This window comes from Pangasianodon hypophthalmus, chromosome 14 (assembly GCF_027358585.1).
Source record: "Pangasianodon hypophthalmus isolate fPanHyp1 chromosome 14, fPanHyp1.pri, whole genome shotgun sequence".
Taxonomy (NCBI): domain Eukaryota; kingdom Metazoa; phylum Chordata; class Actinopteri; order Siluriformes; family Pangasiidae; genus Pangasianodon; species Pangasianodon hypophthalmus.
In genome coordinates this window covers 2,688,512-2,702,825 of record NC_069723.1, presented here as the reverse complement: position 1 = coordinate 2,702,825, position 14,314 = coordinate 2,688,512, and the positions used below count along the sequence as shown (strand labels likewise).

The 14,314-nt window shown below is 40.0% G+C and overlaps 1 protein-coding gene and 4 non-coding genes across 5 annotated transcripts; 3 read left to right on the top strand and 2 right to left on the bottom strand.

Annotated features, from left to right (window-relative positions):
• Positions 1 to 147: 147 nt before the first annotated feature.
• On the bottom strand, positions 148 to 219 carry trnaw-cca (transfer RNA tryptophan (anticodon CCA)). Its single transcript has one exon. It is a non-coding gene; the product is annotated as a tRNA-Trp (tRNA).
• A 153-nt stretch (positions 220 to 372) lies between these two features.
• On the top strand, positions 373 to 444 carry trnaw-cca (transfer RNA tryptophan (anticodon CCA)). Its single transcript has one exon. It is a non-coding gene; the product is annotated as a tRNA-Trp (tRNA).
• A 1,306-nt stretch (positions 445 to 1,750) lies between these two features.
• On the bottom strand, positions 1,751 to 1,822 carry trnap-agg (transfer RNA proline (anticodon AGG)). The gene has a single exon. It is a non-coding gene; the product is annotated as a tRNA-Pro (tRNA).
• A 1,155-nt stretch (positions 1,823 to 2,977) lies between these two features.
• On the top strand, positions 2,978 to 14,289 carry efhd1 (EF-hand domain family, member D1). The gene is made up of 5 exons (XM_026943513.3): positions 2,978 to 3,007; positions 6,249 to 6,823; positions 10,982 to 11,129; positions 13,084 to 13,218; positions 13,627 to 14,289. Exons 1-5 carry the CDS (start codon positions 2,978 to 2,980, stop codon positions 13,759 to 13,761), a joined length of 1,023 nt encoding a protein of 340 aa, XP_026799314.3. The 3' UTR covers positions 13,762 to 14,289.
• On the top strand, positions 4,268 to 4,339 carry trnag-ucc (transfer RNA glycine (anticodon UCC)). The gene has a single exon. It is a non-coding gene; the product is annotated as a tRNA-Gly (tRNA).
• Positions 14,290 to 14,314: the final 25 nt, after the last annotated feature.

Sequence of the window (14,314 nt, the reverse complement as noted above, 5' to 3'; positions counted from 1 at the left end):
CATACGAGTTTAAACGCACTGAATAATTAATGTGATTTTTTTATTGCACAATAATGGGAATCTTTTCATAAACCAAAATGATACAAAGGAGAATAAAACGAAGTTTGCAAATACAAAAAAAAAACAGACTGTAATCCGAAAAAGTTTTGACCCCGACGTGATTTGAACACGCAACCTTCTGATCTGGAGTCAGACGCGCTACCGTTGCGCCACGAGGTCTCGCGCTGAAACAGCTGATCGTGTCAGTTATGTAACGTTTAACTGCCGTGAAACGACGCACAAACAAACTGGTCAAGTGGCTCTGTATTAGCGCGAGGACATCTGCGCTGTGTTATTGTGGTATACAGGTTTTGTTGCATACTCTTCCCGTGAGACCTCGTGGCGCAACGGTAGCGCGTCTGACTCCAGATCAGAAGGTTGCGTGTTCAAATCACGTCGGGGTCAAACGCTTTTCCGCCTTGATTTGCTTGTTACAATACTCATTAGACTTTCTTCATGTAAATCTCTGTCTCAAAGGTCATCGGTTATGTGGAACAAATACTGCTGATGCCAGACACTTTCCCCAAAACAAACACCTCAAATAACACCAAATACAGTACTTTCTGTCAGCAGGCTAACACTGAATGTCAGGGCAAACTACATGCGAAAAAAAGTTTAGCCCCGTAATTAAAAAAAAAAGGTTTAAATGTGCACCTCATCTGTCTTTACTAAGTACAAGTACATTACAAATACGGTTTATTATTATTTTTTGAAGTCACTGTTGTTCTATGAGGCTTTTTTTAGTGTTATTAAAAGCCCTGAAAATAACTTTTTTACTCAATTTGACAAATCAGCTTTTAATTTTGTTGTTGTTGTTGTTGATGTTGAAAGAAACAGTCATTGCCCACATACTAGCTACAGAATAATAATGATAAATAATAATAATAATAATGAAAATGAATTCTGATCAATATATCTGGTACCATCCCCTACCCAGCATGCTTTGCGTTACTCATAAATAACCCCATTTTTTTTAGATTGTATGCGTTTGATTAATAAAATGAAAGTTTTTGTGATTATTTAGGTTATGCCCTTCTCTTACCTGTTAGCTTTACTAGCCTTGTAGCATCAGGAATAAAACTAAAGCAGCAAACTTCAGACACCAGTTATAGATAACACCAGATAGTGTTTTACTGTCTACAAATCTTTCCATCTGTCTGCATGAGCAACTGGATCTGTACAAATAAAACAACTTAATAAAGATAAATGACCCACAAAACTGGAAAAGGCTGGAATTTATGCTGGTAAGTGCAAGTTAAACAGTGTTTACTGTTTCCTAATATCTTACCAAATGGCTAATTACTGGGAAGCTAGTTTAGCCTGTTAGACTCATAAAATGATAAACATCTCAAAATCTCACTCAAATTATAATAATAATGCTTTTAAATGGGAAGCAGCCTTCAGGGTTAGATTATTACATGTCACATTGCACATGTAGTGCACAATGCCACTGGATATTTAGCCCCTGTTATTAAAAAAAAAGGTTTAAATGTACATCTCATTTATTATTATTTTTTTTAAAGTCATAAGTTAATACATTTACACCAAACTTTTTCCTGTAAAGCATTTGGACTGTAATTATTTATTTGTAAGTGACATTAAAAGCGCTGAAAATAACTTTGTTTTCACTCAATATGACGAATCAGCGTATATTTATACTTTTGTTGTTGTTGTTGTTATTATTGTTAGAAGGAGGAAAAGAAAAACATTTGGGCTCGTCCGGGATTTGAACCCGGGACCTCTCGCACCCTAAGCGAGAATCATACCCCTAGACCAACGAGCCATGTAATACGCTCTGGAAATATTTATAGAAATATAAGAAAATATAACCAAAATAAGCACTACAGCAAAAGATAAAAAAGATACAATGCCTATAAAGTATTTCAAAGCAACAATGCAGTAATGTTGTGGCTCTTACTTGTGAAATTTGGTCCTAAAACCTGACTCGAACACGTTCACGGTTTTCTCTTTATTGTGAACACTAGATGGCGCTTTACTGCTATTTCCATTTTCCCAGCGCTGGTAACCTTCTGAGATAAAAAAAACCAGCATAAAAACGTTTATAAAAGCTACAAATATAAAATACCTACACACTTCTAATACACTGTATGGCCAAAAGTTTGTGGACACCTGACCACTCAAATCCAATCAAGTTTTTGAACATCACATTCCAGATTTATTTGAGATTATTTAAACTCGGTGTAAACAATCGCCTCTTTTCAGGGGAAACTCACTAATGCATGCTCTCAAAAGGGGTTTAGGAGGCGCCAGATGACGTCATGGTTTTGTTTGCATATTCATCGAATCGTCGTGCTCATTTGCATATCCACATGTTACATGAAGGAAGAGAATAGAGAATAGAGTTTTATCAGGATAGAAAATAAGAGTTTATAACATTGCCTTATAGAAAAAAAAAGACGTCTTCGGTCACGGCACCATTTACACGAAACTATTTACATCCTGACAAAATTCTATAATTTCTATCAAGAGGAGTCGGGAAACAGACACAAAGGAAACAGTTAGGAACAGACGGAATAACTCGTTTTAAATCTATTTACAAATAAAATGTAGGTATTACATATTTTATGCCAATTATTTATTTTACTTTGTGATACTCAGTGAATTCAGATATCAAAAATTTGTTATTAAACCAGGTCATCCCATGTACAAGAGCGTATCCAAGATATCATATCGACACACACACACACACACACACACACACACACACACACACACACGTGTGTGACCAACCCCCCAGTTCTTAAGGTTATTCTGGCATCTATGATCTACTCTAAGGCCCGACCAGGACACATGACAATCTCCTCACATGTGCGTCAAGACAAAATGGAAGAATGTAAGTCAGCAGTCGCAAGATTAACATCAGCAATTATTCCGCTTTCTCTACGGAGCGAGTACGAATCCCTCTCTAAGGACCACGATGACGCAAACGTTTGCACCGTGTGTCAAAGTCAGCATAGACGTTGTGCTAATATGTTATCGTTTCTATAGTAACAGTATGCTGGTATTCTTCCTTGACCTGATAGACTTGATAGGAGTAACAAAATTACTTAAGTATAGATTCGAGATAAGAGTGCTAAGATTTTCTTTACTGATTAACGTCCAAACCGACGCTAGTTTTGCATTATTGAGGCAAAAAAAGGGGGCATTTAATCACTTCTTACTTGTGTTTAGAAACAAAATCATTCACTAAATCCAGTGACAAACAAACAAACAAACAAACAAACAAGAATCCTATACTATACTTACACTATACACTATATTTCTTGCCAAATAATGAACACTTTTGTTTTAATGACAGCTTTTTTTCGGCAATTAGTGCTGTAGCTAGCTGTTACAAAATCTAATTTATGACTTTTTTTTTGATAACTAGCAAAATATACAGTGAATGGTTTAAAATGTTTTAGGTAGATGCTAATTGCTAATATAGTAGTTAACTGTGAATTAAGACTTACAATAACTTACAATGTGTTGCTTGTACAATTAAATTTGTGAACAATTTACATTTATTGACAGTTTTTTTTTTTTTTGCACTAGTTAGCTGGCTAACCATAACTCACCAGAAAATGGTGATATAGTTAAATTTGTGATTCTTAATTAACACTTTGCTATTAATGACAGTTTGTTGTTGTTGTTAGCTAGTTAGCTAAGTAACAGCATTACAGCTAATTCTGTAGCGTATCTCGTAATAACTCTTGAGGAAGTCATGATTTATTTATAAAAACAGCCTAATTTCAGATTTTATAGTTATGGTAAATATTCTTAGAAGTGTTTTAGGTAGCAGTTAATGAAGCTTAATCCCAAAATTATAACAGAATAACCCGATAATACGAAAAACGGATGCACTTTCAATACACTACTGCATGGATTGTAGTATTAAATATTAAAGTATTACATATTTACACGATTGTGTTCACTAAGGTCTAAAAGATGTTCTGTTTACTACACATTTGTGATTATATGTGATATGTTGTGATTTTCCGGTAGTCGTTGTGGTGAAACAGCTGCCACAGCAACAGCTAATCTGTAGGCTAACTCAGAATAAGTCTCGAGGCATTCAGTTATAGTGGAAATGTTAGCTGTTTTGTAGCTCAGCCTTCACAAATATTCACGGAATATTCACAAAAAGTGATTAAATAAATAAATATTAATGGAGGCTCTCTGTTTTAAGAACACTGTTTTAAGCGACGTGGTTAGCTAATAGTCTCAAGCGTTGGTGGTATAGTGGTTAGCATAGCTGCCTTCCAAGCAGTTGACCCGGGTTCGATTCCCGGCCAACGCATCATCTTTATTCTTTGTTTTTATTTCTCAACATGTTACTAATCTGTCTATCCATCCATCCATCAATCTATTTGTTTGTTTGTTTGTTTGTTATATCGTATGCCTCAGAAATCCTAATACTTTTGCATATCAGTCCAGGTGCATAACGCTGACTAACCAATTTTCCTAAAACTTCTTATGAATTTTATTTGGAAAAAACTGAATACCTTTTCAAAAATATATATTTTTTGAAACCACAGACTCAAACAATTAAACCCATACTGTTACTTGTATGCCTTTTGCAGATAAATATTAATAATGCCTAAATGGTGGAACCAGATCAACATCTATCTACATTTTTTTCCAGTGAAGCATATAAAGGATAATACAAATCTTAATAAAATATCATAATAAAATAATAGACTCTTAAAATATTCTATATGTACCAAATGTGTCAGCTGTATCTGAATTATATAGCCTATTTATGTATATTTTCTCAGTTCTGTGCTTGGGTTTGGTCATCTGATATTATCTCACATAAAGTATTACCCATCATTTAATTTATAATTGAATTTTCACTTGCCTTTAGGAAAAACAACAACAACAATAACAACAACAACAAAACCTCAGATCAAAATTTCCACTTACAATTCTGCATGATGGGATTAAATGAGTTAAACACAACTAATTTACACTCTTGTTGAAGCAGTTAATCAGTGTCCTGCCTTATTATTGACCTTGCAGAAAGCTTCAATATGAAAATAAGCCAATATCATTCAGTTTAAACAAATCCATTCAGAAAGCGACATTTCAGTTTGTTCAGTAGGGTTGCCAGATCTGAGGCATAAAAAAAAAAGTAGTCTGTAGTAAAGACTTACTACAAAGTCTACTTAAGACTTTTAAGATTATCACTTGTCACACTGTATGAGATGATTCTCATAAAATCTTGGCTGGATTCTGACAGATGGTAACATTACATTAAGATTATACGAAGAAGATCCTCTAACGATAGATCTACGATTAAAGAAAATTACCACCTTCTGCTTCTGATCCAGAAATCAGCTTGTGCAGTAAATGGCATAAAAAAAAGCTCTTCTTCAAAGTGAGCATGAGGAAATAAGGATATCTACCAAAACACTATATTATCACCAAGATCCAAAAATGTTTTCTTTTCCTATTAGAGCTCCTTGTATGGTCATGAATAAAGTGTACCCATGTGAATTCAGATATCATTTCACCGACCCATAAATAAATACATTCAATCAGTTAAAATAGATTTGACTTTATATGAGTTTTCTATAACAGCAGCTCTAACAGGTTTCTATCAGTTGGTTCACAGGGACGTGTGTTGTGGACGCACCACATAGTCTAACGCGACCTTAGATTATGTTAATAATAAACAAATTAAAGTTTAAATTAAAGTTGTTTAAGGAAGAAAAACGTGTCATCGATATGGTAAGATATGGTGAAGTTCTTTGTAAGAATATTTCGGAAGGAGTCTCCAGTGCCAGTGCTTTTTAAGAGGACAGAGGTGTTTTTACGCTTTGCGCTTTCTTGGTAACGTGATTGTTATTTTTGTTTTGTTTGTTTTATTAATATCAAGGAAAGAGAGAGAGAGAGAGAGAGAGAGAGAAGAAAGGTTGGTGATGGAAACACTGTTTATCTTTGGTATAACGTAAGTGAGAACAGGAGCTGGCTTGCTTTATTAACATTAGATGTAACTATAAATGAGCATGAAAAACTATGAAAAAATGACTATAAAAAAGCATGAAGTGTCGTTCTTTAATAAATTAAATATTGTAATCGTTGACACGTGTGTGCTGTGGTATAAGAGGAATAAAACACCTCATGACATGATGTTATAGGTAACGTTCACCCTGTCGTGGATTATTTTCCTGTTACAGCACACCCCCAAGTGTTTTATTCTTTAGATCTGCAAAACTCTGCAGCTTGTCTGCGGAAAAACCGTGGAGCTGGCAACACAGCCATGCAGCTTGCGAGCATCCCGATATAAACCGGACTGTGATGCCGCGTGCAGCCCCGCCCCTCCTCTCTCTCTCCCTCTCTCTCTCTCTCCCTCTCCCTCTATCCCTCTCTCCTCGAGGCACCGGAGCCTGGCCTCGTCACCGACAGCTGATCGCCAAGACAGCACCGCCGCAGTTCACCGGACCCCCGCGATGGCGTCAGAGGAGCTCGCGCGGAAACTGCAGCGCAGGCTGGACGCCACGGAGCGGCCCGAGAGCCCGGCGGAGAGCCCGGCGATGAGCCCGGCAATGAGCCCGGCGAGGACCGTCACCGAGCCGCGGCGCGAGGGCGAGAGCGAGGACGCGGCCGCCGCTAACGAAGACTCGTGCACGACCGAGCTCGCGGAGAAGCTCAACCGCAGGCTGGAGATCGACGGAGGCGGCGCGAGGCCCAGACAGATGATGAAGGTGTTCAACCCGTACACCGAGTTCAAGGAGTTCACGCGCAAACAGATCAAACAGATGGAGGAGATGTTCAAGAGGTGAGCGCGCGCGTGCGCCGCGTCCGGCCTAATTCTCTCTCACACACACATTCATTTAATTAAATTCTGTGAATGAAAATGTGTCAATCTGTCACAAGAGTGACGTGTGTGTGTGTGTGTGTGAGAGAGAGAGAGAATAATAGACGAGTGAAAGGTCCATCATCCATAGATCCAAAATGAGAGAGATGGACAGAGTAAGAGAGACTGAGAAAGAGTAAAGAGGGGGAGAGAGAGAGTGACAGATACAAAAATAGAGAGATGCAGAGAAACAGTAAAGGGGGAAAGAGATAAACAGATAAAAGAGAGAGAGAGAAATAGTAAAGACGGGAAAGAGAGAGAAAGAAAGAGAGTGAAGGACACAAGGTCTCTGAAATCCCTGCAATGATTTTGCAGTGTGTGTGAGTGTGTGTGTGAGTGTGTGTGTGAGTGTGTGTGTGAGTGTGTGTGTGAGTGTGTGTGTGAGTGTGTGTGTGTGTGTGTGTGTGAGTGAGTGTGTGTGTGAGAATTATGTTTGATGAAAGGTGTGACATCACACACTAATGGAGCTGATTCAATCCTAACCTTGCTGCTGCACTGTCTCTCTCTCTCTGTCTCTCTCTCTCTCTCTCTCTCTCTCTGGCTCTCTCTCTCTGTCTCTCTCTCTCTCTCTCTCTCTCTGGCTCTCTCTCTCTGTCTCTCTCTCCCTCTCTCTCTGGCTCTCTCTCTCTGTCTCTCTCTCTCTCTCTCTCTCTCTGGCTCTCGGCCTCATTACAGCAGCACAAGGGGCCACTTTGCCGAAGTCCTGCATCCCCACTGGCACTAACAATGTCAGCTTTGTGTGTGTGTGTGAGTGTGAGTGACCGTGATGAAGTATACACTAGACGTATGCACTGGGTCTAGTTTCCAGCAGGACGCAGTAACAGAACTATGGGCGTGGGATGTTTTTCCAGTCATGCAGAAGTAAACAACTTGGGATACAGAGGAACAAAGCCACCATGAATTCTCTATTTTAGTTGTTTTTATTCTACTTACAGTGCAAGAGGGTGTGGGTGTGGCCTGAGCTTCCGTGGGAGGGTGTGGCCTGAGCTTCCGTGGGAGGGTGTGGCCTGAGCTTCCGTGGGAGGGTATGGCCTGAGTGTCTGTGGGAGGGTGTGGCCTGAGCTTCTGTGGGAGGGTGTGGTCTAAGTGTCTGTGGGAGGGTGTGGGTGTGGCCTGAGCTTCTGTGGGAGGGTGTGGCCTAAGCTTCTGTGGGAGGGTGTGGGTGTGGTCTGAGCTTCTGTGGGAGGGTGTAGTCTGAGCTTCTGTGGGAGGGTGTGGGTGTGGTCTGAGCTTCTGTGGGAGGGTGTAGTCTGAGCTTCTGTGGGAGGGTGTGGGTGTGGTCTGAGCTTCTGTGGGAGGGTGTGGGTGTGGTCTGAGCTTCTGTGGGAGGGTGTGGTCTGAGCTTCTGTGGGAGTGTGTGGGTTTAGGGTTTTAAAAACACAGCTCCAAACACACATCTCTAGTGTGGACTCAATACTTCCCTATGGGGCTGACAGACACAGAGGCCACGCCTCCTTCACTGGGAGTGACAAGCACAGAGGCCACGCCTCCTTCACTGGGACTGACAAGCACAGAGGCCAAACCTCCTTCGGTAGAACTGACAGATACAGAAAAAGAAAAGAAAAGGGACTAAGGGAGGAAAAAAGGGAAAAAATGGAGTAATAAAGGAAGGGAGAAAAGTGTTTAAGATGACCCACTTCAGTCTGGTTCCACACTCATTAAGCCAGAGAGGAAATCTGTGTCATCGATAAAAGGAAACCAGGTCACTCACTCATTCTCACACACACACACACACACACACACACACACAGAGCTGAAGTATATATACCTCGAGTCAAGAAGACCATCTCGGCATTCAGACCACAGTTATCTCTTTCTCATTAGCCATTACCACACACACACATATACACACACACACACACACACACTCTCTGTCCCAGATTCCTCCTTGCTTTATGTCTCCTGGGTCTCCATGGTCTCCATGGTCTCTTTCGCCCTTGTGTACCATCATGTTTATGGAGTGTGTGTTTGTGTGTGTGTTGTGCTGGAATGCATTTGGCATGCAGTGGGTGCCGACATGCCAACCTCACCCTCCTTCTCCTCCTTTATTATTCTTTTCACCTCTCTCTCTCTCTCTCTCTCTCTCTCTCTCTCTCTTTGTCTCTGATTCTGAATTCTGATTGGTCAGTTGAGGTATTTGGAGGTGCTACTTGTTGTTTTTGAGTATATAATAATATTCTGTAACAAGCTAGCACAACTTGTAAACAACTAGCAGTTTGCAAAGAGTAGTCAACATAATGTGGCTTATCACTCGCAAACAACAAAGTAGCGCGCTGGCTAATTTTAGCTGTCCACTGAGGCGCTGCTTTCTCTCCAAAAACAACATGACGGCTGATAATCGCCTGACTTTATGTTTTTTCTATTTTTATGGAACCAATGATTAGCTTTAAGATTAGCAAGAATTTTTTTGTTTACAAAAAAACACAGCATTCTTATAAAAAAAAAAACCCAGAAAGCCAAAAGATTTCCTTTTTTGTTACTGGGCCAAATGCAAGGGTCAAGTCAATAAAAGGACCTTATGTGTGTGTGTATGTGTGTGTGTGTGTGAGTTTGACTGAAGGCCGGCTCACTGCCCCAATCCTTGGTATCTAAAAATACCAGAGGAAACCAAAGAGCACAATGAGAAAGAAAACACACACACACACACACACACACACACACACACACACACACACACACACTGTCTGGTTGACGTTCTTTGGACTCTGTGTGTTGTACTGGGCTCAGTTGTTTTGATCAGCAGTATAGCTGTGTGTGTGTGAGAGAGAGAGATACACCCTGATTTGATATGAGTGGGCGGGGTTTAACTTAACATTGCGTGATTGGATTGGCTGGTTCTGTTTGATTGATGGATGGGTTGATGGTTAAATCCAGACACAATGAGATTAGAAACACTATACAAGAGTGAAGATGTGAGACAGTCTGTTAAGTGTGTGTGTGTGTGTGTGTGTGTGTGTGTAAATTACCTCCTACTTTCTTTTAAAAGATTAAATCAGTTAAACCAAAATAGCATCACTCTCTCTGTCTGTGTCTCTCTCTGTCTCTCTCTGTCTCTCTCTCTCTCTGTCTGTCTCTGTCTGTCTCTCTGTTTATCTCTGTGTCTCTCTCTCTCTCTCTGTCTCGCTCTATCTCTGTCTGTCTGTCTCTGTTTCTCTGTCTGTGTCTGTGCCTCTCTCTCTCTCTCTCCCCCATCATTTCCTTGACAATGTGATATTAAAATTCCTCACTTCAGCTCTCCCTACACTCCCGTCTTCTTGTAAGCAACCTTCAAATTACTTTGACAGAAGTGTTCTTACTATGGAGTCTTTCCTTCGCAACTAATAAACACATCTGAAGAAAATGTTGACGTTCCCGATACATCTGTCTCATTTCTTTTGTCCTCGCATTTGTACGTTGTTCCTATAAAAGACTTGAATGATCAAATACAAGTTAGCTTATTAGCCTCAGTCCTGACTTTGGGCTAGGCTGCATAGTAACTGGCTAATAGGCAGAAAGTCAGCACTCTGCTAAAGCGTGATGACAGACATGTAGAACGCTAACTTAATATGCTAGCCACTAACTGGCAACAAGTCGCTCGTGTTGCTTGTCTCTTGTGAGTGTGAAGCTACTGATAATGTTGTCGCTTGTAGGTGTGGCCTGTTTAGAGTAGTTTTTTGAAAAGATGTTACATGCTAGGCTTCATACTAGCAAAGCAAGCTAATGCACAAGCTACGTAAACTTAACAGTTGCACCAACGATCTCTGATACTTCTTTCCAAGCTTAATTTTTCTTCATAATGTCTCTGTACACATTTAATCGAGGTTGTATATGATGGGATAAGATGACTTTACCAAGTCGTACTTAATTTGCACACCATTGAGAAAATCTCAATCCAGATGTTGCTTGTTCCAAAACAGAAGAAGAACCAGATGCGTTGTGACTTGCTAGCGTGAACGTAGCGTAATTCATAGCTACAGATAACGTACCTTAACTTCACACTTTATTTCATGACACAATCATTTGACATGGACGTAAACTAGTATTCGGGCCTCCTCTTCTTGGAAGTCCTATCATAAGTGTGTGTGTGTGTGTGTGTGTTAGATTTGACTCAGGGAAGGACGGTTACATCGATCTGATGGAGCTGAAGATGATGATGGAGAAGCTGGGTGCTCCACAGACTCACATCGGCCTGAAGAACATGATCCGTGAGGTGGACGAAGACTATGATGGCAAGCTCAGCTACAGAGAGGTAGGTGTGTGTGTGTGTGTGTGTGTTATAATCAGCTATTTGGAGAATATCTTTGAGTGCTTTCACACCTTTTAGTCCATTTGTCGAGTCCGAATCAGAGTCAAATTGATACTTTTGGTTCGTTTGCTGTTCGCCTTGGTTTAGATTAACAATGCATATAATTAAATGAACCGAAAAGTAAAAAAAAAAGTTGGGTGAAAGATGTATATGGCTGAAAGTCTTCATAAAACTCCTTCATTGATCCATCAAAAAAGAAGCTAAACAAAACTTTACCAAGTGGATGCAGAAATTGCAAAAAAATCACCTGAACATGGAGAAAGATCTGGCACTAAATAAATGATTACATATTTATACGAATAAGTAGTTTAATATGTTTTTTTATTTCATCACTCCAAATCTCCAGAACCTAGGGAATTCTGGTACTACAGCTCTGTCCTTTGGCTCAGTTTACAGCTCGCATCTACAAACCAAATGCTGCGACCCCAAACACAGGGCAAGTTTGATTCACTTCCCGCTCTCGAGTCGATTCAGAGATGAATCGCTTTCTCACTGCAAACGAATCGCACTAGAGTCGAGATGGAAAAGAACTGAGACTACCTCACTCAGTTTTGTTCCACACCCGAGTGTGATTGCTGAGTTTCTCACCTGCCTAAAGAACCAAACCGAGGAGGAGAACACACCAGGGCTGCGTTCAAAAAGACGACACTGTGTATTTGAAAGCAAAAAATTTACATGATGCTCCTTTTCAACCTAAATGTAGCTGATGAGATAAGACATGTTTGGGATCTGAATTTTGCCATGTACCACTCAGCTGAACATCTGAACAATCTGTGAGGGGGGAAATGTGGTCCACACAAAAGCGCTGTAAAGTCCTCCACACACACACACACACACACACACACACACACACACACACTCGGACAGGTGATAAGGGCAGCTGTGTGTGGAGCACAGTGGCTCTGTTGTGTGTCGGACTCCGCTCAGTTTCTCCAGTGACTGAGGCATTCCATATGGATAAGATTACACACACACACACACACACACACACACAGTCTCTTTATCTAAGATCACCATGAAATCAGCATTCACAATTAGGCTCTCAATTGACTCAGTTCGTCTCTCGCTGTCTGTCTGATTGGTTAAGGTCACTCAAGTTGTTATATTTTTAAAGATAAAATAGATATTTAGGTTTGAAGAATGAAACACTCTGTGTCATGCTGTTTCAGGAAAATCATCAATTTTGGGGTGGTGTGATGAAGCGGAGTCACTGTTACTACACCAAAGTAGATTATTTTTCTATAACAGCACATCCTAAATTGAACTACAGTAATTCATCAACGATGAAATAAATTTTAAAATATATTAATAACTGTCACGTCATACTTTCAACTGTTTAAAGTTGAAAGTTTAATCACAAAAGCACCAAGTTCTCCATCCTCCAAGATTCTCCCATATATTAGAAAATTTAGTTATAGCTTTATCTCTGACACTGGAGACTCCTTCCATGAATACTAAGTAAACGCTTCTTTACAGAAAAATTCACCATTACACGTTTTTTTTTTTTGGTAAATAAAAACACTGTTGTTTAGATCGATTTATTATTAGGCTTAGGTTATGTGGAGCATCCGGCCATGCAAGTCCCTGTGTAAATTTATGCATTTATGTATAAATTAGTACAAACCTGTGATCTGCAGCTGCGCTACAGTCAGAGCTGCTGTCATGGCAAATTAATCATCACCTTCTGACCAATCAGATTTGAGATTTGAGAATGCGTTGAAGTCCTTATATCACACCCTTATATCTGGTGAGAAAGGAAAAAAAAACTAGCAAGTTATTTTTGTGCCAGCATGAAAATAGAGCCCATATAAAAATAACCAGATAAACAAAACAAATATTTCTCTCTGTCTCTCTTCCTGTTTTTCTCTATCTATCCGTCTCTCTTTCTCTCTCTCAGTTCCTCCTGATCTTTAGGAGAGCAGCAGCTGGGGAGCTGCAGGATGACGACCCTCTTATGGCACTCGCTCGTCTCTCAGAGATCAACGTGTCCAACGAGGGCGTGAAGGGAGCACGTGACTTCTTTGAGGCCAAGGTGTGTGTGTGTGTGTGTGTGTGTGTGTGTGTTCGTGTTCGTGTTCATGTTCTGTTTCTTGTGTCCCTTGACCTCATTTTAAGTGATGATTCACTGAGGTTCAGTCCAACCATCTGGCTCCCTCTAGTGGTGGTCTGTGTGTGTCTGTGTGTGTCTGTGTGTGTCTGTGTGTGTCTGTGTGTGTCTGTGTGTGTCTGTGTGTGTCTGTTTTCATTGGTGAGGCTTCATGTAATGTGTGTGTGTCGCCATCTAATGGCAGTAGAGTGAAGCTTTTGGGAATGTGTGTGTGTTTGTGTGTGTGCATATAATGTGTAATATGGGTATATAGTTTGTGTTAAATGTCGTGTGTGTGTGTGTGTGTGTGTGTGTGTGTGTGTGTGTGTGCACGTGTGTGTGTGTGTGTTACAGGCTCAGGTGCTGTCAGTACGCAGTAAGTTTGAGGCGGAGCTCCGGGAGGAGAAAGAGGAGAAGCAGAGGATGGAGGAGGAGAGGAAACAACGACGGGCTGCCTTCAAAGAGCTGCAATCTGCATTCTGCTCCTGAACACACACACACACACACACACACACACACACACACACACACACACACACACGCACACTGTACCTCCTACTGATGAATACAGAAGCACAGCTGTAAAGCCTCACTGTAACTGTAGCTAAAGTAGCTCACGCACACACACACACAGCTTTAACCGTGTGAGCTTCCTATTTTACTCTGACTAGCTCTATTTTTGAAATAATGTTTAATATAAGAGAGTAATTTAGTAAATAACAATATTAATGAATAATAAATAAATATATATACAGGTGTAATGTATGAATATTTAAAGTGGGCCGCATGATGAGCGACTTCATGTCACTTTAGGTTTAGAAATGAAGGGAAATATGTGGTCACTTTGATTTTTTTTTTTTTTTTAGAAAGTTGTTTTTAGGTTGTTTTTTTTTTTTTTTAAATCATGACCATATTTCGTATTGTAATTTAATTTTTTAATCTTAATTTTAATGTTCTTTTTTTTACATTAGCATATGTGTTAAATTCCATTAATAATAAAATCCGTTATTAAATGAGTGAACACTTCAGAATGTGTAAATGC